The 24,812-nt window shown below is 45.9% G+C and overlaps 2 protein-coding genes across 4 annotated transcripts in view; both read right to left on the bottom strand.

Annotated features, from left to right (window-relative positions):
- LRRC37A3 (leucine rich repeat containing 37 member A3) overlaps positions 1 to 6,512 on the bottom strand; it is a 21,159-nt gene extending 14,647 nt beyond the window's left edge. The window contains exons 1-2 of the mRNA XM_025196914.1: positions 6,447 to 6,512; positions 5,902 to 5,982 (exon numbers count right to left, since the gene is read on the bottom strand). Coding sequence (XP_025052699.1) covers positions 5,902 to 5,921 — 20 coding nt within the window. The 5' untranslated portion in view covers positions 5,922 to 5,982; positions 6,447 to 6,512. The remainder of the gene's footprint in view (positions 1 to 5,901; positions 5,983 to 6,446) is intronic.
- The window catches only part of RDM1 (RAD52 motif containing 1), a 29,087-nt gene continuing 10,744 nt past the window's right edge, over positions 6,470 to 24,812 (bottom strand). The window contains exons 7-9 of one of the 3 annotated variants that reach the window (XR_003092639.1): positions 14,321 to 14,392; positions 9,597 to 9,668; positions 6,470 to 6,518 (exon numbers count right to left, since the gene is read on the bottom strand). Coding sequence is in view for 1 of the 3 variants with exons in the window: in XM_025196917.1 (XP_025052702.1) it covers positions 14,360 to 14,392 (33 nt within the window). In the remaining 2 variants the exon portion in view is untranslated. Of the gene's footprint in view, positions 6,519 to 9,253; positions 9,669 to 14,320; positions 14,393 to 24,812 lie in introns of those variants that run through there. The other 2 variants (XM_025196917.1, XR_003092642.1) reach the window with 2 other exon arrangements.

Below are 24,812 nucleotides of genomic sequence, written 5' to 3'. Positions count from 1 at the left end.
ATTTGCTTCCATCACTCATGATTCTGGTGTCATTTTGACTCTGAACTTTTCCTGACTGCTCACCCCACATGGCCCCATGCCTTGATTAATAATACTCATGAACATCAGAAGCTGGAATTGCCATTCATAGATTTCATAGACATTCAGGCTGGAAGGGACCTGGAAGGGTCATCAAGTCCAGCCCCCTGCCCCAGGGGCAGGAAATCATCAGGAATCATAGGATCCCAGCAAGATAAACATCCAAATGGGTCTTGAAGGCGTTCAAAGTAGGTGCTTGAACCACCTCTGGTGGCAGTCTATTCCAGACCTTGGGGGCTCAGACAGTAAAGAAGTTCTTCCTTATGTCCAGCCTGAATTGGTCACAGTGGAGTTTGTGACTGTTCGATCTTGTCATCCCTTGGGTGCTCTGGTGAACAGACGTTCCCCCAGATCCTGGTGAACACCCCGATAAACTTAGAGGTGGCCACCAGATCGCCCCTGAGTGTGCACTTTTCCAGGCTGAAGAGTCCCACGGCTCTCAGCCTCTCATCATAAGGTCTGTTTTCCTGACCTCTGATGTGGAAGAATGACATCCCGGGATTTGCTTGAGAAGCAGCTATGGATGCAAGCCAGTGTTTTGCTTGCTTTACTAGCCACAGCATCACATTGCAGGCTCATGTTCATCTTGTGGTCGGTCATGACCCCCAAGTCCCTTACATCTGTAGTGCTAACTAGCCTATAAGGATGCTGTGGGTTTTTCCTCCCAAGGTGGAGAACCTTGCACTTTTCGGTGTTAAACACAATCAGGTTCTTGTCCGCCCATTTCCTGAGCCTGTAAGGTCAGCCTGGATCACCCTCCAGTCCTCAGGTGTGGTTGCTTTACCCCAGAGTTTGGTGTTGTCGGCAAACTTGGCCAGCCCGCTTCTGACATCGATGTCTACATCATTGATGAAGATGTTAAGAAGTATAGGCCCTAGGACAGAGCCTTGAGGGACCCAACTGGTCACAGCACACCACAATGATTGACTTCCATCAACCACCACCCTCTGGGTCCTGCCGTGGAGCCAATTTCCCAGCCGGTAAATTGTGGTGAGGTCGAGGCCAAGAGGTGATCATGGGATACCAGATTGAAGGCTTTTTTAAAGTCAAGATATATGACACCAATCTTTTCCCCCTTGTCCAGGTGATAGGTCACCTGGTCGTAAAAGGAAATGAGATTGGTCAACAAATCCGTGCTGGGTATCCATCAGGATATTGCTGTCAGCTAGTCTGTTAAGGATGGCCTCTTTAATAACCTTTTCCAAGACCTTCCCCAGGATAGAGGTCAGGCTGATGGGCCTGTAGTTTGCTGGATCTACTTTCCTCCCTTTCTTGAAGATAGGCACCACTTTGGCCTTTTTCCAGTCTTCAGGCACTTCACCAGAGCACCAGGAGTTCTCAAAGATCTGTGCCAAGCACTGAGCTATGATGCTTGCCAGCTTCTTGAGTACCCTTGGGTATAAACCATCAGGGCTGGCTGACTTGAAGGTATCCAGCCTGTCAAGGTGTTCCTTCATGAGGTCAGCTTTGATTGAGGGTAAGGAATCTCCCTCACCCGGGCCTCCCCAATCCACAGTGTGCAGGGGCGTCCCATGGGACTGGTGAAAAACTGACGCGAAGTACCCATTTAGCAAGTTTGCTTTTTCCTGGGCATCAGTTGTCAGTTGTCTCATCTGGTTTAGCAGGAGTCCAATGTTACCCTTGCTTTTCCTCCGGCTCCCCACATATCTAAAAAAGGACTTTTTATTGTTCTTGATATTTGTAGCTAGCTAGAGTTCAGTTGCAGCCTTGGCTTTCCTGGTTTGCTCTCTGCAGGTCCGGACCAGAGCAGAGTGTTGCTCCTTGGTGGTGGATCTAGTCCTCCATCCTTTGTAGGTCTTCCTTTTAAGATGCAGGAGGTCTGCCAGTTCCCTGGAGAGCCAAGGGGGCTGCTGTGCCCTTTTGCTGCCTTTCCTCCGAGATGGGATAGACTTTGCTTGCACATCCAGGATCGCTCCCTTGAGGAGCAACCACTCATCTTGAACTCCCCTCCCTTTTGGGTTGTGGCTGTTCAGATCTTCCTTTCTTCCATCTGTATTTATGGTATTTTACTGCCAAAATCCAATGAAATCCAAAAGCTTTTGGTATCACCTTGTAGGTATGAACCTTGGTCACATCCCCCTTCATGTTCAAAATCTACCAGTTCCTTATTCATTCCTGGCTCCAGTACCTAACTGTCTCTTTTGCTTCTAAAATGCTTGTAGTCTGGGCTTGAAAACTGGTTGGGTGGGGGCGGGGGTGGTGGGGATTTCCATGGAAACTTATGACAAAAACAAAATTAATATATTTTTGTTTACCTTTTCTGTGGGAATTTTTTACTTTTTATTGAAAAAAATAACCCCCCCCCAGAAAAGTGAGGTTTTTTTGGCTAAAAACTACTTCATTTTCAGCCAAAATTGTTGGCCTTCTGATAACAAATGGAAATATTGGAGGAGAGCAGACAGCTTCCATGAAAATTCTTGTGCGGTCGAAGACCCAGTTTCCTGTAGGAAAAGAGTTTGGGTAGAACATTTTCAGGCAGCCCTGCTCACTTGATTTACTTAAACCTCTTGCTTCTCTTTCCATTCCCTCCTGCTCCTTTCACTCAGGCAGCCTGCAGCACTATACCTAGACTCCTGGAGGCCCTGGGCGAACTTTTAGTATTGGGCCCCACTTTGCCAGAGATGATGATAATAATAAAAAAATTACCATTTTTGGGCCCCCTTTTTGTCTGCACCCCTCAGTCGCCCAGTTCACCCATGCCTGCATCCAGTCCTGGCAGCATGGGACCTCTGGATCACATCCCACAGCCAGCCTTGGTGCTCTTTGAGAGCTGCTGTTTGGTAGCTCTTGGTGGGATCAAATGCTCTATCTCCTTCCTGGCTGATTTTCCAAATTCACAATCAGCTTCTTCCCTGTCCATCTCCCTTCGTTCCTCTTTCCTCCTCTGTTAGTGTTTGACATTTGAAGGATTTCACAGGGGGCATGAACGCCACCTGCCCCCGGAGGTTGTGGGGGGGACAGCGAGTTTCCGCAGGCAGGGGCAGCGCTAAGTGGGGAGCTCCTGCAGGCAGCCGTAGCGCTATCAGTGGTGGTGGGGTGGTGAACACTGACCGGCGGTTGGCAACCACCTGCAGACGACACCGGCAGTGGCGGCGGCAGCCAGCAGCGATTTCAGACTGCCTGCAGATGCCTCCAGCGGTGTCAGCGGCAACAGTGCGGGGTGGCAAGCGGTGACTGCCTTCAGGCGCCACCGGCAGTGTCTCCTTTTCGCAGGGGGTGCACTGCCACGCTCAGGGGGTGCACATGCACCCCTCATGCATTGCCAGTGACGGGGGGTGTGATAGCCATTATAAAGAATAGAAATGCTCTGCACTGCACTAATGTTTTTTGTGCAAAATGAACTAAATAACTGGATTTTGGGGTTTTAGCCATCCTCAGCTATTGAGAGCACGATATACCATATTTACTTGAATATAAGATGATTCTGAATATAAGACCACTCCTAATAACTAGATTCTATATATGGAACATTTATACATTTTCTCCTTCCCTGCTTTACCTTTTGTTTTTTCTAATTTCTACCTATTTATATTTTCACTGACATCCTGTCACACTTTTAGCTTCTCTCATTCCTGTTATCCTGATCTCAAACTAGCTCCTTTTTCACAGGCAGCCTCTTTTCTACCTTGTATTCGATCCCTTTGGCCTTTTCCCCCTGCTTTCTTCCCCCTCCCTTACCTACTTTACCTTTTGTCTTTCTAATTTCTACCTATTTACATTCTCACTGACATCCTGCCACACTTTTAGCTTCTCTCATTCCTTGGAGTCTCATCATCAGACAAGCAGAAACTCCCTGTGCTTGAAGAAGGGTGACTGTGCCCGAAAGCTTGTCAAGAACTTTTTTCCAACTACTCAGCTGGTCTAATAAAAAGATATCACATCTACTCAAAGAACCTTGCCTGCCTGTAATTTTCCAGGTGTTTTTCTGTTGTTTCTTTGACTTATGCTTGAAATTGCAAATTGTTGTGCTCAAAAAATGCTCTCTTTAGAGAATGGACTATTCTTGTCCAAACATTTTCATGACTTCAGTGCCAACACCTAAAGTCTAATATTAAAGTCCAGTAACACTAACCTAGCTTTGTGGTAGATTCCCATCATTGTGTTTGCCCAATGTGGCCCAGGTGTTTTATGGGCATGCTCAGCATGAGCTTCATTCAATCAATTTCTTAGTTGGTTTCCATGACTGAGCACATACTGTTTCTAGCAGCAGCTTAAAGATAGACAATATTTTTAATGGGGGGAGGGGTTTTGCTGGTATATGAAGATATGGGACATTTTTTTCCCCCATGCTGATTGGGGAAAAAATCCCCTACTTGTACTTGAGTAAATATGGTAAATGGTTTGAGACCAACACCTCTTCAGTGGGTTCATCTATATGTATGCATTACTGCGGAGCTGAGTAATTAGCTCCACAGTAAAGCATCACCGTCTACTCGTGCACCCATATTAGGGCTTAGTAAATTAATTAACTCTGCTGTAGGTCCGGAACAAGTACTATCTTATAGCAAAGTAGTTGCACATGCTGAAACGCATGTGCAGACAATGACCAGGGCTGGCTGGGGCATGCGGGTGCTATAGTGCAGGGGCTGCCAACTGGCTATTCCACAATGTAGACCCTTGTGCCCCAGCCAGCCCCTCCACAGCATGTTGAGCCACGGCGAAGCAGCTCCAGGCTGGCAGGCTGACCCCCTGGATCCCCTGTCAGCTGGGGATGCTCCGTCTCAGTTCAATGTGCTGCAGTCCTAGGCACTTGTGTAAAATGCTGCACCCAGGAACAGTAAACTCCAGCACAAACTGTGCCAGAGTTTATTGCTACTTGTTAATTGCATGTGTAGATGCACCCAGTGGGCTCATCTACACATGTAGTTGATCTGGGATCAGTTTACTCACAAGTAAACTCTAATGCTCCTAGGCAGGCATTTACACATACAGGGAAGCAGGAGCAGATTTGCTGCTAATGGCAGAGGCAGGGGCAGAGGCAAGGGCAAGGACAGGGGCTGGCAGGTTATGGGATGGAACTGTGGGCGGCTCATTTAGGGATGTAGGGGGGGCTTCGGCCAGAAGAGGCATAGGGGGCATGTGCCCCCTGGATTTGTGCACAGGGTGGAGGCAATTTGTGCATGGGGCATTGCCTTGGGAGCTGTGTGCTGGCTGAGCTGTGTCCCCTGGCTCCCAGGGTGCAGAGCCCAGTGTGCACTAGCAGCCCACCTCAACCCTGTGCACAAATCCGGGGGGCACATGCCCCCCAAGCCCCCCACCCTGCACCCCTGGACAACCTGCCTGCAGCTCTGTCCCATGACCCACCCAGCCCTGGGGCCCCATTCACCCCAGCCCCTGTCCCACTCCCTCCCTCAACGTGGGGGCGTCGATCTGCCCCCGACCCTTTCCCTGCTGCATGCCCCTTCTCCCACACACTTACCAGCTGGGCAGTGTGTGCATACGTGTGCATGTGTGTGTGTCCCTCACTCCCAAGCCGCAGCCCTGCTGCTGCCCCTCCTGACCCACAGTACCCCACATCCTTCCAGAGAATGCAGGAACCCCCCTCCCTGGGCTCCAAACCCCACACACATACCCACAGCCACCCACACCTTCAAAAATTCCCCACTCCCCAACTGTACAAAGTACCCGCAAATTTTGCCTGAGTTTTTCTGAGCATAATTTTGAGTTTTTAGCTGTGCAATTAAAATCATGATTAATTGCGACTAATTTTTTTAAATTGTGCAACCAATTGCGATCAATTTTTTAAATAATTTGACAGCCCTAGTTTCAACTTTACACCTGAATAGATTTTGTTGCACTTACATCTTCTGCAAAAACTGCATCCCATGCCATGTCACGAATGTCCCATAACTAATTTCTGCAAGGAGATTTCCACGAAGATTTCTGGGAAAAGAGACAGTTGTAGAACTAAATCCATCCTGTTGCACAGGAAGTTGGTCATAAGCAATTTTGACTCATTCGAAATATACAAATCCAAGATGGAGGGGTGAGGAAATTCTGTTACTTTCTGCATTTGTTTAACCTGTCAAGTAGGGGAAGTGAAATGCATGCGTGGTTAAACTTTTTCTATTCCAGGATATAGCAAGCCTTTAGGCAGCATCCTCTACAATATCTATGTGTGGACAGCCACACACTGGGGGCAGACAGCGTGCTGTCATTGATCATCCAGAGATCTCTACTGATCTCCCTAGCTACATATCATCTAGTGTTCTGGTATAGTCATACTTCTATAAATAATGGTAGCAAAGTACTGAATTGATTCTACCACCAGACAGGTTACAGAAGTGTAGACAGACTTCTACAGTATCATTCACTACACATTACATAAAATCATCTGGACAACTTACAGAAACTGCAAAAAAGGAAGAGGCTCAAATGCACGCTTCTCAATAGTCAGGATTTTATTGCAGGACAAGTCCCTGTTAAAATTAAGAGCATGAAATATTAATTGTTTCTGAACTGTAACATTTCCTTTCATTCCCTTTGACATATACAGAAATGACTGTAAGTAGTTATGATTGAATTTGGCATATCTATTCAATATCAGCTTGTTTGTATGCATAATTTATAACCACTCTGGTGACTTAAAATAAAAAGGCCCAACCAGCTCTTTAAGGACTTTTTCACCACTGTTTCATATTTGTGATGTCCATTTTGCTCTGATCCAAATCCTTCAATGGTGTCCAAGCCACTAATGAGTTAAGGCTGGATTTTTTTCAATAAAAAGAGAATGGAGTCTATAGAGGAACACAGATTAGCAGTTATGGAAGGTGGGCCTTGATAACTGCTATACCAGTAGGCTTCAGGTGACTCTTGGCAATCAAGAGGACTGGAGTTAAATCAAGAGACTCCAGCTACCTTAGTCAAGTGGGGCCTTTTTTCCGTTTTTATTGATATCAACCATAATATCAGGAACAGTATCTCCTCACACAGGCTCAGGGGACTCACATGGGAGGTTATTACTATTCTATCAGCAACAGATTACATGACATTTGTTGATGTTGGAGAGCTTCAGTTTTGAAAGTTATGACAGAGTAGTCTGTTTCTTTATGGTTATTTCTCACAACTTCGTCCAGGTTAGTATCAAAACTGTATCTCACATCGCATACTATATGTCATTGAGATCAAGCAGCCAGGTTACTTATAATAAAAACCCGTGTGTTCCATTCAGGGTAAAAGGAAATAGAAAATTTGCCTCTCAATGGAAAAAAATAATCAACCATAATGAGCCTAAACTCAATACAGATTACAGATTACTTTAAGTAACAGCGTGCGAATCTGAGCCCCAAACTCCAAACCAGGGCAATCAGGGTTACTACCCCCCTCTTTGGAGCTTTCTTTTCTTTTTCTTCCTTTATATGCCTCACAGCATGGACAGATGGCATCACACCTCTATAAAAAGCAGTTGACAGACAGTGCAAACTATTAAATCGGGGTAAATTCACTCAAACCAGTGGAGAATTATCTCTGGAACAACCAGGGTTAAACTCCACCAATGTAAGTTACACTGGTTTAGGGGTCATCTATTTGCGTTCATCCTGGGGTAGCTATTTGTTCAAGGCAAGCAGGCTTTTACTTGCTCCCTTGCCACTTATTGACAAAGTGCAGTAATAGCAGCCTACTGTGTGCAGCTACTCCAGGATGGCAGCTCCTTGGACCAGTCCTGATCCTGGTGTAATCTACATGTGCATACAAATCCAGGTACCCTCATATCTGTCAGTACCCCCAGCTTTCTCTTTGCTAAACTGTTGCCCTTGTTCCTCCAAAACCACTTGACTAATCTGGCTCTTTTGGTCATTTGCCATCCAAGATTTAATCATCATAGTCGCTTTTCTAGAGAAGTATGTATTGCCTATTTGGTCTTTTTTTGGGAAGGATAAAAGAGAATGCTACAGTAATTAACCAACAGAAGACAGAGAACAAAAGAAGACATTGCTATTTTTACACTTCATTTGTATCAAATTAACTCTTACACTCCTACACCACAACACAGGAAAACCCAGAACAAGAAAAAACTGATTCTCAAGGGAAAAGTAAAATATTATTTGTGGGTTGGGGCGTTAAAGAGACAGGCCATTTTTCACAAATTATCATGTCCTTTTAACACTTGTAAGCATGAATGTGAGAGGGCAAAGGCTTAGGCTTTTTGGCTTTTTTTTTTTAAACAGGGACAAATTAATATAGTACATTCACTATTTGCCAAGAAACCACAAGAGTCTTCAAAACATATCAAGGATCATCTACATAATTACACATTCCATTGATAGGGAACGGCCTGCTATAAAATCCTAATTTCCCAGTTCCCAGCTTGTCAGGTTTGAGATGGAAAAGCCATGTCCCTTCAAACAGGACAAAGTATGGACTCTTATTTCCAAAGTTTTGCCATGCAGGATGGGACAATGCAGATCCCTGCCTGTGACTTTACATCTGGTTGCTGTGGAACTAATTCAGGATTTCATACATTCAGAGGAAGGTAATAAAACAGCTGAAAGGTATGGCTATGCTGGACAGAATGCACCTGATCTTGGAAGTAGGAGGGGAGACTGCCTTGAGGTCCCAGGGTGTATAGGAGTCATGGCTGAACACTTGGCAAACAGTAAACGAAAGCAATCAAATGAATGACAAACTTCATTCGATCCCATTGCTGCTGCTGAATTGATCAAAGGGAATAAAAGGTGGGGGGGAAGGGAAGGAAGGAGGCGATGAACAAAGAATTAGCCAAGATTCTGACCTCAGATTTTGTCCTCACTGCAAACCTGCTCTCTTGATAACAGCTAGTGGAGACAAGGGGCAAGTATTTTTATCGTGATGTAGCTATCTGAGGTCAGCCCTATGCCTCCAATCGGTGTTGTCTTCCGCTAGCTACAGTGAAGGAAAAGCAACAGTGTGTCTCCACTATATTTTGCACTGAAGGCATTCTCACACTTGGGGTATGCCTATACTGCTCAATTATGGCACTAGGCAATGCTATGGTGAGACGGTATCAACTTCACACATGTTAATCCCAAACTAAAAGTAGTGTTACAAGTGTTCATGAGGGTGGTGTCCATGCCAGTTAGCTTTACCACTCAGCAGAGCTTATCAGTACACATGTAGTGCTGCACTACGGGCACTATATTACTTCTGGTTCAGAAAGTAATGTGTGTGGGAGAGCACAGCACGTCTCAGCACAGTGCTGTAATTTAGCAGTACAGACATACCCATAAAAACACATCTGTTTCTGCAATGATGATACAGACTAGGACAAATGACCAAAAATAGCGTGAGCAATAACATAGTATGAAGTGAAACAAATCTTGTTAAAAATAGCATTGCTTTTGTTCCAAGTTCTCCCCAAGGCACCAACTTTAAAATTAATTGCTTTGAAACAGCCCAGATGATAGTAGCTCACTATCGCCAACAGGAGGAAAGGGATTCAAGAGCATATATCTTTTGTCTAGTACAATGCTTGAGTGAGGAATCCTGCAAATAAAGTACTCCCCCAAATACACACGTACAGGTGCTTCAGTGACAGCAAGCCCTCAAAAGAATCTTTCTGCAGTTTGCTCACACCATTGCCCCTGAGGAGTCTGAAAACACAAATAAAAGAGGTTTTACTTTGCTGTATCAAAATAGAAGTAAGATATATATACAGAGCACAAACTTTTGTGAACCCAAGTACACTTAATCAGATAATGTGATGTGGATCAAAATAATCATTTTATGTTTTGCAAAAGAGAAATAAATACTTTTTTCAAAGGAACCATGTTAAAATGACATCTATTCTTAACACCTTGACATTCAGAACTGTATTTCTCAGAAGCTGTGGAGTCATTTTCATAGGGAGGATGAAGAAGGCACCGGGAAACATGGGTCCCCTGCAAAATACGCTGGGCAATCTGGTGGTTGCGCCAGAGGAGAAAGCAGACCTCTTTAACAAATTCTTCACCTCCATTTTCTTGTGCAGCGACCGGGACCCCCCCACCGTGATTCAAGACAGACTCGAGGGGAACGCCTGCAGACCTAAGGTTGAGGAGGACTGGGTTAGAGTGCTTCTGGAGGGGCTGGACATGTTCAAATCAGCAGGTCCAGATGCTCTCTGCCCCAGGGCGTTGAGGGAGCTAGCAGGGGTTACCGCAGGGCCCTTGGCACGGCTTTACAAGCGCTTGTGGTGCTCAGGCCAGGTGCCAGATGATTCGAAGATAGCCAATGTGGTCCCCATCTTTAAAAAAGGGAGGAGAGAGGGCCCAGGCAACTACAGGCCCGTCAGTCTTACCTCAATCCTGGGGAAACTCTTTGAGAAGATCATCAAGGAACACATCTGTGATGGGCCGGCATCGGAGATGATGCTCAAGGGCAACCAGCACGGTTTCATTAGGGGCAGGTCATGTCAGACCAACCTGATTGCCTTTTATGATCAGGTCACAAAAGCACTGGATGCAGGTGTCACCATGGATGTAATCTTTCTGGACTTCAGCAAGGCCTTTGACACTGTCTCCCATCCCATCCTCATTAAAAAACTAGGCAACTGTGGCATTGATGCCTACACAGTCAGATGGATTGCGAATTGGCTGAAGGGTCGTACTCAGAGGGTGGTGGTGGATGGGTCATATTCGACCTGGGGGGAAGCGGGCAGCGGAGTCCCCCAGGGCTCGGTCCTTGGGCCCGCACTGTTCAATTTCTTTATCAGCGATTTGGACGACGGGGTGAAAAGCAACCTGTTCAAATTTGCTGATCATACCAAAATTCGGGGTGAGGTGGGCACGCTAGTAGGGAGGGAAAGACTGCAGCAAGACCTGGATGGGTTGCAGGGGTGGACTAACAAAAACAGGATGCGTTTCAATATGGACAAGTGCAGGGTGCTGCACTTGGGCAGTAGTAACCAGCAGCACACTTATAAGATGGGAAACTCCCTTCTTAAAAGCAGGGAGGCAGAAAGGGATCTTGGAGTCATCATTGACTCCAAGATGAACATGGGCTGACAATGCGAGGTCACGGTCGGCAGGGCTAACCGGACCCTATCGTGCATCCACAGGTGCATCTCAAGTAGGGCCAAGGAGGTGATCCTGGCAGACCCTACAATGAGAGGCTACGGGACCTGAACCTGTTTAGCCTTCACAAGAGAAGGCTGAGGGGGGACTTGGTGACTGTCTATAAACTCACTAGGGGGGACCAGAAGGGTTTGGGGGAGACCTTGTTTCCCCTAGCGCCCCCTGGGATAACAAGGAATAACGGCCACAAGTTGTTGGAGAGTAGGTTTAGATTAGACATCCATAAGAACTACTTCACAGTTAGGGTGGCTAGGATCTGGAACCAACTTCCAAGGGACGTGGTGCTGGCTCCTATCCTGGGGGTCTTTAGGAGGAAGCTCAATGTTTACTTGGCTGGGGTCATTTGAGCCCAGCTTTTCTCCTGCCCAGGGAGGGGGTTGGACTTGAAGATCTACAAGGTCCCTTCCGACCCTACTTCTATGATTCTATGATTTTATATTTCCTCTTCTAATTAGTCCAATAAAAGCTTCACACTTGCTGACTCATGGGCTCACAAGATAAGTATGACTCCAACTTACCTCCTGTTTATCAGACGGAAACAATGGAGGAAAGATGAATGCTGAGCTAGAAGGTTTCCAACCTATTTCTGCATCTAACCAGGAGTGGGCAATTATTTGGCTTCATGGGGCACAGAGGGCGTTTTGGTGAGCTGTCAGGGGCCAGGTTGACACCCCCTCTCCCCCTGTGCAACAGCTCACCAAAATTCCCTCTGTGGGATGGGGCTGCGGGTGGGCAGGGAGCGGTGTTTGGGAATGGGATGGGCAGGTGAGGCCAGGATCACAGGGAGCCATCACAGGGTGATGGCAGCACAGGGCCATGCTGTCACTGACCCATGATCCTGGACCTGGATGCAGCTCACTGCTTGCCCCCATCCCATCCGCTTGGCTGTGCACCCTGCCCATGGAGGTCCCAACCAGTCTCCATGGAGACCCTGGGATCACCAGGCAGTGATAGGGCAGAGCCAGGGCCAGGACAGAACCACCATCTGCTCCCCACACACCCTTGCCTGCAGAACCAATGCCTGTTGCAGGGGTGTGCAGGCAGCAGACTGCTGCTCTGCTCTGGCCCTGGCCCTGAACTATCCTCACCCTGTGATCCCAAGGTCTCCATGAAGACCATCTGGGACCTGTGCAGACAGGTTATGCAGCCAAACAGATGGGATGGGCCTGCAGGCAGAGAGCTGTATCTGGGGTTGGGTCCAGGATCATGGGATGGCAACACTGAAGGGCTGGGGCCTAGGACAGAGCCATGATCCACATCCTGCACACCCCTGCCTGTGGAGCCCACACCCATTGCAGGGCAGCGCAGGAAGTAGATTGCAGCTCTACCTGTTCCTGGCCCCAGGCCTGGTCCCACACTGTCACTGCCCTAAGATCCCAGGGTCTCCCTGGCCCCGCCTGCCCTTTTTGCTCCCTGCTGGCCTGCAACGCATCCCAGCCAAGTGCCCTGGTGGCAGGGGTTCTGGCCTCGGCAGTGGGTGCGGGGTGGATGGGCTGGTGGGCCTTTGTGAGACTGAAAATTAGCATCTTCCACAAAGTCGTTTGTTCGCTGTTAGAATAGTGGGGTAGTGGAATAGACTGTCTAGGGAAGTCAACTCTCCATCACTGGAGGTGTTCAAGAAGATGTTAGAGAGCCACTGGTCAGGCATGATCTAGACATACCTATGCCAATGCTCTGCCATGGGTCTTCTCCATGCTTCTGGGCTTTGCTGGTTACCCCCGCTCCTCCTTTCTGCTATGTATGTCAGGGCGTTTTTAAGCCTCCCTCAGAGGCATTGGGAGTTGGCTACAGCCGAGGCTAGGGACTTTGACTGGGGTGTGCCAATGCTCCTGCTGGGACCAAATGCTTCCTGCTGGTAGGGACTGCGGAGATCTATGCCTTCTTCTGTAGCAGGGGCACGGCCTTCTACCCAGGACCTCTTGAGCATATATTGACAACATTTCATAGAAGCAGGACTTTGGCCATGGTCCCCCTGCTTTCCCTGTGGCAGGTTAGGGTGTTAGGTCTGTGTTGTATCAGGGTTGATAGTAGTCTTATGTAGAATTTAGATTATATGGCTTGTATGGGTTGGTTTGGATAGGAAGGATCCTGCTGCAGGAAGGGGTTTGGACTAGATGACCTCTGGAGGTCCCTTCCAGCCCTACTTTTCTGTGATTCTGTTTCTAAGTCAGCCATTTCTGCCTAATCTAAACTGCATAATGATGAACACACAATTGTAAAATGATTTAAAATCTCTTTATGAAAAAACTTTAACAACCAGCTCCTGTGAACTATTTAACTAAGGACATAGGCAGAAATAAAATAAGAAAATATATTGGAAAACAAAGTATGGAAAACAAAAGAAGGAAAGAATATTGGAAAACAAAAGAAGATCTTTGGTAGCTCTTTGGTAACCTCTATTGCAGCATTCAGTTCCATGAGGTGGATATATGAATGGCCCCAGTAGATAACACCTGTATCTTCTTCAAAGACTTATCCTGATAACTAGCAAGTTTCAAAGGATGGAAACCTGCAGAGGTTGCCCAGCATGGATTGTTATGTTTCTTAAGCATGTCTGTTTAGTCGCATCTGTATTGCATGGTGCAGGGATAGTCAACTGCATCACAAACCTAAGCAGCTTATCTTCTTCATTATAACAGAGCCAATCCAACTATGCTACAATAATGCATGCCATTTTTATCATAAGCCTATCTGCATTAAGCCACAAACATACATTAAAAACAACTGGTTTATTCACAATGGGAAACCACCCAGGTAAATTTTTAAAATCTTTGTTAAGAATAACATATTTTAAGCAAAAACAAAACCAAACCCCTCTCTGTGGACTTCCCTTGTTCACTGTTAGATTTTCTATAATGTTAAGATGAAAACTGGCAGAACAGAGCCAATTTTAGCTTCAGGTGCTGCTGCTAAACCTTTTTTGAGGCGTCTCTGTCTTCAGAATGGGCCCATTAAACCTAGCACGACTTTCAGCTTTCATTCTCTGAAAAGATATACTTTAAACCAGAGAACTGATTATTGCTCAATATTATTACCCATTTCTTTATCATCCTTCAACTGCTCAACCCTAAATGTGAGTGGAAATTAAATGCATATGCTCTTAATTTTCTGAAGGCAACTGGCTCAAAAATGGAATCAAATATATGGAAAATACCTTAGCTCTGGGGTGTAAAATGTCAAAAAATACTCACAAATACTCAGCCCAAGGATATCCTCTCCATGCTGATTTCTCAATGGAAGAAATTGAGTTCCCATTGAAATCTCTGTGGAGAAAGAAATATTATCATCTTTAGAAAGCTGGTTTAAACCAGGGTGCTGCACTTGGGTAGTAGGAACCAGCAGCACACTTATACGATGGGGAGCTCCCTACTTGAGAGCACGGAGGCGGAAAGGGATCTTGGTGTCATTATTGACTCCAAGATGAACATGGGCCGACAATGCGAGGTCATGGTTGGCAGGGCTAACCGGACCTTGTCGTGCATCCACAGGTGCATCTCGAGTAGAGCCAGGGAGGTGATCCTCCCCCTCTATGCGACGCGGGTCAGGCCGCAGCTGGAGTATTGTGTCCAGTTCTGTGCGCCCCATTTCAGGAGGGATGTGGACAACATGGAGAGGGTCCAGAGGAGGGCCACCCGCATGATCCGGGGACAACAGGGCAGACCCTACAGTGAGAGACTGCGGGACTTGAACCTATTCAGCCTCCACAAGAGAAGGCTGAGGGGGGACCTGGTGACCGTCTATAAACTCACTAGGGGGAACCAGAAGGGTTTGGGGGAGACGCTGTTTCCCCTAGCCCCTGCTGGCATAACAAGGAATAATGGGCACAAGTTGATGGAGAGGAGGTACAGATTGGACATCCGAAAAAACTACTTCACAGTCAGGGCGGCTAGGAGCTGGAACCAACTTCCAAGGGAGGAGGTGCTGGCCCCTACCCTGGGGATCTTTAAGAAGAGGCTGGATACTTACCTGGCTGGACTCATTTGAGTCCCGGTTTTGTTTTTAGGGTGAGTGGTTTTGTTTGTGTTTTTTGGGTTGTTCTCCCGCCCTGGCGGGGGGGCGGGCTAGATCTATTAGGTCCCTTCCGACCCTGAAACTATGAAACTATGAAACTATGAAAAGTGGATAATATTACGCAGCAGTGCTTGTAAACCAAATACTTTGCAAACAGTCCCTCTGTTTTCTATTTCTCAAGGCCAGCGTTTAGTCACAAAAGGGATCGATCGTGTTCCCAACTGCAAACTTCTGTTGATTTTGATGGAGCAGGATCAAGCCCTAGAACTTTTTCATGCAACCTAAGTCCTCTCCCTGGCTGATTCTGGTTGAAAGAAACTGTAGCAACTAAAAAACTTATTTCCTGCAAAATCAGTTATTACTGATAGAAGAAGAAAACTGGCTTTTAGGACTTTGATATTAATTCACCTTCATTTACTGTTGTTTTTTTCTGACAGATAAATCTTTTGCATTTGTAGTTTCCAATCTAAGCCCTCTTAGACAGTACCCTCCTTTGGTGGGCCCTCTACCTGCTTAAACCTTGCCATTTTATTTAATTCCCAGGCAATCCTCTTTGTTTTAACCACTTTCTCAAGCTGCTGTATGTGTCACTTCATAGGCAGGTGATGCAGCAGCCATGCAGATGTTTCATAGAAATAGGAGGCTGCCCCACAAACTTAAGCTTATGTTTTATTTCCACCCCCACTGCTGGATGAAAAGTTTTGGCTCTCTGTAGGGCTGCTGCTCTCCCATTGTCGAGATATCTTCAGCACCCCCATAGTGTATTTAAGGGGGAATTCATCCCTGTATGGATGCAGAGCCCTATGCAGGGCTTTCCTGTTTTGTACTCCAAATAAAATGGTCCATACAGGTTAGTGAGCTCAAGTCACCCTCACTCTCACCTTGGAATGAATTCAGCATACATACTTTGCCCTGAGCTCCTGTCAGAGATGGCATATTGCAGTATGCTAGCTTGGCTCCAGGGAATCTTAATACAATACACCTATGAAATAACCACCTGTGTGCTTGATAACAGTCCAACAGAAGTCAATGGAAACCCCCCCCATTGATTCCAATAGGAGAGACATAACTTATATTTTATAACATTCTTTCTGGCATCAGCCCCAAAATGTTACTCTGTAAAGTGGTCCAGACACAGGGGAAATGAGTCACTAGTTCCTGCTGCAGAAACCGCCTCCAATTCCTCCAGTGATAAGCCACAAATCTTCTCTTGGATGCCAACCATGCTACCCACTTCTCCATTTCATTAACTAGACCATATCTATCTCTACCTTCTAGCCATAAAAGTCCTTTTGAGGTGTCTGACATCAACAGCACTCTCACAATTTGAAGAATCCTTCCTGTTTTTTGGTTGAATAAGACTAATGTACTACACTTTTCTTAAAATCCCCTTACCAATAATGATGCCTAGAATCACAGAATCATAGAATAGAAAGTTAGGGTTGGAAGGGACCTCAGGAGGTCATCTAGTTCAAACCCCTGCTCAAAGCAGGACCATCCCCAACTAGATCATCCCAGCCAAAGCTTTATCTAGCTGGGTACTGAAAACCTCAAAGGATGGAGCTTCCACCACCTCTCTGGGTAACCTGTTCCAGTGTTTTACTACCCTCCCAGTGAGAAAATTCTTCCTAATATCTAAACTTCCCTTGCTGCAACTTGAGACCATTGATCCTTGTTCCGCCATCTGCCACCACTGAGTCCAGTCTAGCTCCATCCTCTTCTGAACCCTGCTTCAGGTAGTTGAAAGCTGCTATTAAATCCCCCCTCAGTCTTCTCTTCTTTAAATTAAATAAGCCCAGTTCTCTCAGCCTTTCTTCAGAAGTCATGTCCTCCAGCCCTGTCACCATTCTTGTTGCCCTCCACTGGACTCTTTCCAATTTGTCCACATCCTTTCTGTAGTGGGGGGCCCAAAACTAAACACAGTACTCCAGATGTGGCATCACCAGTGCTGAATAAAGGGGAACACACATACCAATGACCTACTGGTAACAGCTACCAATGCAGCCCAGTATGTCGTTTGCCTTCTTGGCAATAAGGGCACACTGCTGGCTCCTATTCAGCTTACTGTCCACTATAACCCCTAGGTCCTTTTCTACAGAGCTGCTGCCCAGCCAGTCCAGTCAGCCCCAGCCTGAACCAGTGCATGGGATTGTTCTGTCCTAAGTGCAGCACTTTGCACTTGTCCTTGTTGAACCTCATGAGATTTCTTTTGACCCAATCCTCCAATTTGTCTAAGTCACTGAATCCTAGCCCTACCCTCCAATGTATCTACTGCTCCCCCCAGCTTGGTGTCATCTACAGACTTGCTGAGGGTGCACACTCTTTGCCATCTTCCAGGTTGTTGATTAAGACATTGAACAAAACTGGCCCCAGGACTGACTTCTGGGGCACTCCATTTGATACCAGCTGCCAACTAGACGTTGAGCCATTGATTACTACTCTCTGAGCCCAGTGCTCTAGCTAGTTTTCTATCCACCTTACAGTCCATTCATCCAGCCCATACTTCCTTAGCTTGCCTGTGAGAATGCTGTGGGAGATCGTATCAAAAGCCTTGCTAAAATCTAGGTACACCATGTCCACCGGTCCTCCCACATCCACAGAGCCAGTCACCTCATCATAGACGGCAATCAGGTTGGTCAGGCATGACTTGCCCCTGGTGAATCCATACTGACTGTTCCTAATCATTTTTTCTCCTCCAAGTGGTTAGAAATGGATTCCTTGAGGACCTGCTCCATGATTTTTCTGGGGACTAAGGTGAGGCTGACTGGTCTGTAGTTCACCGGATCCTCCTTCCCTTTCTTAAATATGGCCACTATGTTTGCCCTTTTCCAATCATCCAGACCTCTCCTGATCGCCATGAGTTTTCAAAGATGATGGCCAATGGCTTTGCAATCACATCAGCCAACTTCCTCAGCACCCATGGGTGCATCTCATCCAGCCCTGTGGACTTTTAAGGATCATGCCTAGACAGGGTCCTTTGGAGCTCCCTGAAGGAGGGAGGAAAACTTGCATGTAAGGCCCTGAAAATCACAAGGGAATTTTGACACAAAACCCCCAAACAAACAAAAAAACCCAAGACAGAATTGCTCTAAATCAGTGAGAACTCATCAACTAAAAGCTCAAGAAATTCTACTGAACAAGCCCCAAATCTCCTCAAGGTAAGGTCTAAGTAAGTTTTATTCTTTTTTTTTTTTTGTTTAATTTGTGTGCTTGTCCCTTGCTTCAATTTTTTTCTTCTTAATAGAAAATATTTTCTGGATATAGCTCAGCCCACAGACAGAGTGACTATAGAGCAGTGCAAAAACTGAGAGGTTTTTGCATCATAGTGGGGAAAGCATCTCCCTCCCATTCTCAAACCCAACAGAATTGTTTCTGTTCAGATTTTTTTTTTTTAATTATTTTTTTCAAAATTACCTTTGGCAGAGATCAGACTTGAAACATTTCAGCTCAAAAGATGAATGTATCAGAAAGATGTGAGTGACTAAAAGTGGGAATTAAAATGGCAAGTTACAAAACTTCCCCCTTGGGGTTGCAACCACTAGCCATGCACAACAGAGTGAGGAATAGAGATTAATGGGGACAAAATCATAAAGCATCAGATGCTATAAGGCTGCTAGAAAGGAGAAGCATCACTCAGTGCTTTCTGTGGGAATATGAATAGGTGGATGGAAGGAGAAAATGAAGGATGAAAATCACAGAAAATCTCACATAGGTGACAAACCTACTTGCTTTTCCTAGATGGAAAACCCTACATGGAGTGTCCTACTTCTACCTGTAACAATCCCTCCCTTCCCACATTTATCATGTATTTACTCTTTATCATGGATTCACCCCCTGTATTTGAATCATTTCCTTTCCATCTAGGGTCTCCTGCCGGACTATTGCCAGTGTTGTTGCTACTCATTCAAATCTGTGTACTGCTTACTGACAGCCAAAAACCTTATCTTACTCCTGCAGACACATACAGTAGTTCAACCTCCAACTCAGACCAGAGACCTGTACTCACTGCATCTGGTTTCTCAGGGTTAATTTCTGGTATTCCTATTGCTGCCATAAAGCTCTAACCTTCTCTGGGTTACTCTGGTCTGTAGCCAAGACTTTGCCCTTTTTCTAGATCCTCACATCCAAGCTCTTCTTAAATTTTGCTACTTCTTCCTCCACAATGTCTGTAAGGTGTAGCCTTTCCATCCACACAGCTAAGATTCTCACCCTGGCCTTCATTATGTCCCACCTTGACTACTGCAAACATCAGCCCTTGGTATCTGACATACCCCATCTTCCTCACTTATACTCACTTAAAACAATGCTGCTGCAGAGGTCACTCTCCTTGCTCAGTGCTTTTTCAGCCAGCCCCCCTTTTCATGCTCCATCAGGTCCCACTCCTCTACTCATTACAGTCAAGATCCCTGCCCTACCTACCTGGGGTATCTAGATGTTGTAATGAACTAATCAACAATATTATTTATTATAAGATTGGATCCCTGCTTCTCATCACTCACAAGAAGAAGAAGGACTTGTTGCGGGCAGCTGGTCTTGGCCATGGTAAGTGCTGGAGTTTGGTGGAGTGGGCAGCCTGGCTGCAGTTGAGCACCCCCTCGGAGCAGAGGCACGGCTCTGGGCAGTATTTCCTATTCTTCTCTGTAAAGGCAGAAGCAGCAGCTGCCAGCAGCATCAGCATCAGGAGTTGAAGGCAGTGATAAAGATGGGGACAGGAGTGGATCCGGGCTGGGGCAGGGCCCATACTGGTGCGCAGATCTCAGGCCTGGGTCCGTCTCATTCATTTGGTCCCAAAGATGCTGGTGAGATGGTGGCAACTCTGCGTGGTTACGAAGCAAGCACCCCCAGGTGCTCCGGTCCGGAGGCCACGCGTGAGGCACCACACAACCCACTCAGGGCTTCACAGGCCACCGGGCATCCCCATGACCGCCTGGCCCCCTCGCCACCAACCCCATCAACAGACGTGACCTCTGTGACCTATGACCCCTTCCGAGTAGTGACATCACAGGCATTCTAAGGACTTCTCTGAGCTCAACATAACCAAGGCGTGGCCCATCCAAGCTCGTCACTGAAACGAACCACGTTAATCCCACCACCGGTAGCACTGCTGGGGGTGGGGGGGACAGCACCATGGCAAGGCAGCTCGGGACCCTACTTAAGAGCACACAGGAAATAGGTCCTTCACCATAACTGCCTGCTGGATGTCCCCGTAGCAGCCATGTGGGATGCCCCTTTCTCCAAAAGAAAGGCACGCATACCTACAGTCCCCTGGAAAAGGGGGAAGGGAGCCTCAGGAACTGGTGCGCAAGGGCAGTGGGAAGGGGGACAATCCTCCCTTTAGAGTTGGGGTAAGAAATAATAGACCCTGCTGGATGTTGTGGGATATTGGCCACCACGTGAAGTGTCTGTCTTGTGTCCCATCCCTCCCCTGACCAAGAAGAGGTGCTGACAAGTGTTGTGGATGGGGCCGAGGCACCCGTGGGGACATTGCACCTATCAGAATCGCACGTACACTTGAATTAAAACCCCCAAAACCAAAACACCAGGGATGTCATACTATGTGCATTTTCTGCTGTTTATATATTTCCCCCTTTATAGATTCATCTGCTTATCAGACTCAAAATTTTAAACTATAATTCTGAGTACACGCATTTATTCTGCCGGCTGCTAAAAATCAAGTCCACCTTAATTCACTGTGGGTGTGTCTACACTTGTTGCTATGGTGACGTTGTTACTGCATCCTCCTTTAGTACTTCCTTTTGAAAGTACTGAAAGGCGGCACAGTAACAGCCTGTACTGCACCATGTGCACTGCACATGGTTATTTTTAGGCACTACGTCGCCATAGCAACACTCTATAACAAGTTAGCACGTCGCTATGGCAACATAGCTGCAGTGTCACAGTTCTTGCCCATGGATGGTATGTCGCTGTAGTGCATTCCTGTGGCGACGCAGCATCACATGTAGATGCACCTTGCATGCATGCACGCGCGCGTGTGCACATGTACATACTCACTATACACCTACGGTTGCTATGCAACGACTGGTGATTATCAAGCAAGATCTATCATGAGGTCAACCAGCAAACAAGCAAAAATACATCAGGCTCTCAGACAAACTCCATTGAAAAAGTAACCACCAGCTGGGAAAATTGTGAAAGAGAAGCAGCAGCAACAAAGCTGGATATATTGCAATCAACTCCCAACAGATTTTAAACCTAAAAGGTAGGCTTGAGTCTGCTGACTTGGGGACCTCAGTGCCCACCATAAACACAGGAGGGTGGGGAAAAATAAAACTGAAGGGCACTCTTGCTTTGGTTCACCTGCACACAAGTGCATAACACACAAATCAACAGCCAGAGCTTTGTTGAGAAGGCAATACGTCTGGCCACAAAACTTGGGAATAATGATTTCAAACCCCCTGATGTGTTGTAGCTGAGTAGCTGGAAGGAAAGACACAGCATCACACTGAAAAAGGTGCACAGTAAAAAGCAGCATACCAATGGCAGAAAGATGGGTATCTATTGCAGTTTATGCCTAACTAACTGCAAGTATATTCCACTGTCAATATTTTCAAATAGATGAAACTGACTTTTTCTTCTGAACAATGTCTAATCAGATCCTTACTTTTAAGCATACACCTCTCTATGCTGCAAAGAAGCAGAAAGACTACATTATGGTGCTTCTGATTTGCAACATCAGGCAGTGAAGAAACTCTTTTTTTAAGTTCCTGGGAAGAGCAGAAGTGAACAATGTCTTTGTGGGATCAAGACTGCCAGATGTCTTCAGAGCAAATAAAAAGGCATAGAAGACCAGCTCAATATTTTAAAACTTCCTAAGTGGATGAAACCATGACCTGCCAAAAAAAAAAAAAAAAAATGGTAGGGAGTAGGGTTGTCTAAATCCAAATCCCTATTCAATTCGGATTTGGATATGGCCTGAAATTACGGACAATGATTTGATTCATTGATTCAGATCACTGTCCCCGATCCGATTCGGTTGAATCGGAATCTGAAGATTCGATGCCGATTTGCACAATCAATGATTTGGACATAGATCCAGCTTTGTGCGTCTAAAAAAAAATATGTTTTCTACATACCTTGAGGTACCACGTGTGGCTTGTGAATGCTGCGATTCTGGGGCAGATGGAGCATCCCACAGGAGTGCACCCCCCCATGTGCTCACCAGCAAACCCAGAAGTGGACCAAAAGTACTTCCGGTCCACTTCCGGGTACACCAGGGAACGTGCTGGGATACTCTCCCCCCTCTCCTGGCTCAAGATGGAGCATCCCACAGGAGTGCACCCCCCCATGTGCTCACCAGCAAACCCAGAAGTGGACCAAAAGTACTTCCGGTCCACTTCCGGGTACACCAGGGAACGTGCTGGGATACTCTCCCCCCTCTCCTGGCTCAGCGATTAGCCACAGGGGGACCCTGGGTGCCCCCCCAGACCCAGGAGGCACCAGTCACCGATCCAAGGTGGGGGAAGGCTTGCAGGGGGGCTCCAAGCACATTCCCTGGTGAACGGAAGTACTTCTGGGTCTGCTGCCGACAGCGCAGGGGAGCCCCGCCATACTCCTGTGGGACGCTCCATCCGCCCCAGCATTACAACACTCACGAGCCACCTGCTACCTAGAGGTATGTAGAAAAAACATTTAAAGCTGTCTCTATGACTGAATCGCCGAATCTCTCTAGATTCAGAGGATTCCGATTTGATTCAGAGAGATTAAAGGGTGCTCCGATTCGATTCGGAGATTCGGCCACCGGATCGGGCCATATCGAATCAGGGACCGAAACTTCGCACAGCCCTAGTAGGAAGGTTGTTTTGTTATTGTACAATTCTTCTCTGCATCTGCCACATGTTGCATTGAAGAATATCAAATTAATACATTTTCCTAAAATCATGCAGCCTCTTCACTATAACAATAAAATATGTGTGGCAAAATCACTGTAGGAATAGACAAAACTAAAGATCCTGCCAGTGCCACTGCCAATCGAGTGATTCTTCCAGGTGCTCTATATAAAGAGTCTTTTGTGAGATTGTTAAAGCTTCCATTAGGGTAGAATTCCCAACACACCTTGCACAGAAGGTAAGGAAATTGAAAACAATTCTCCATCAAAGGAATCTTGCTTCAAACTTTTGAATAGGTGGCCATTAACAATGGACCACTGCAATAAGACATTTGTAGAACGAATTCAAGAACAGCACAAGCCAGAAGAAATATCTCCAAGATGAAGAATGTCACAAAACTGAAGCACAACCATACACTTCCTGTGTTGACATGTGAATCCATTTCAGCTTTCCAGTGGGCATTGCACTGAAGTGACAGTACAACAGAGGAGTTATAAAAATGTTATACTTTGGGGGAAAAAAAGTATTAAGGTTCCTGGAAAAATGAATCAGCAGATGTCTGTAGAGGAGTATTCTAAGGAGTACATGTAGATTTTAGGTTTATTGTTTAAGGCTTGTTGTAAAAAATGAACAAAATACGAAGTAATATCAAAACTGTACAGAGTTTCTTGATGGGATTTTGAAAATGCTTTTTATTTTGCACACTTTACTTTTCTGCCGTTTACCTAGATTCAACTCTTTCGCTTAATGTGATGTCTGGCAGACACTATTTCACATTTCGTTTTTTCTCCTTGGTTGGCTGGTGCTTCATGCACATGAAACACATAGGGAGAAAGCCTGTCTGGATGAATGGGAGTACAAGGGCTGAGAATTGGGGTATTCCTATGCATGTTTGTAAATGGATGTTAGGAAATGTTAGAGGGAGAGGAGGAAAATGAACTCAGAGCTGAATTTCCTGAGTTTTTAATTTCCTTCTGAATTCAGAGCTCAAGCCAGGTTTGCAAGCTTCTTTACAACTATAAGGGCTAGAAATATTCTTTTTAACAAATGACAGCTCAGATTCTCATATGCATCTGCATTTAAAAATAAAAGCAATCAATATTGCAAGAGGTGCCTCCATTGCTGTCCTCTAATGAAAGGTCATACCATAAGAAGGCTGGCAGCCTTCAAAATCATTTTATTCTATTTAGACTTAGCAAATACATTTCCCAGACCAAAAGTGACTGAGCAGGAATTTAATAGTTAGCAGAACTCTGGAGACCCTCATAGTTTCAAATGTAAATGAAGGAGAATTTGAACACCAAATGATCCTAAAGTGCAACTGAACACTCTCTGACATAGGAAGAATGGCTCAAGCATAGGGAAGCAGGAGTTCTACCAACTCCTTGTGTTAAAAAACAGGCAGTGCTTATAAAGAAGGCCTTAAACGAGGAAGGAAATGGAGTGAAACTACACCTTATATTCTCCCCAATACCACAGTATTTCCAACATGAATAACATGAAAGAGGAACTTTTAAATGAACTACAATCTCTCCTGTAGAAAGGCATCTCATCTTCATTTAAAGACTCCAAGTAGTGAAGAATTTACCACGTCCTCTAGGAAGTTTGTTAAAATGGTTAATTGCTGCCAGTTTTTAAAAGTTGCATTTTATTTTCAATTTGAATTTTTCTAACTTCAAATTCCAGCCTTCGGCTCCTGCGATGCCTTTACCTGCCAGATTAAAGAGCAGGCCGATGCCAGGCATTTTCTTGTTCATCTGCCATGATGGTTAGGATTAAGTTTCTTCTCCATTATTTCTCTAGCTCCTTAAATCCTGAATGTGGC

This window comes from Alligator sinensis, unplaced genomic scaffold, assembly GCF_000455745.1.
Source record: "Alligator sinensis unplaced genomic scaffold, ASM45574v1 scaffold444_1, whole genome shotgun sequence".
Classification (NCBI taxonomy): domain Eukaryota; kingdom Metazoa; phylum Chordata; order Crocodylia; family Alligatoridae; genus Alligator; species Alligator sinensis.
The sequence above is the reverse complement of the archived record's forward strand: the minus strand, read 5'-3'. Positions and strand labels throughout refer to the sequence as shown.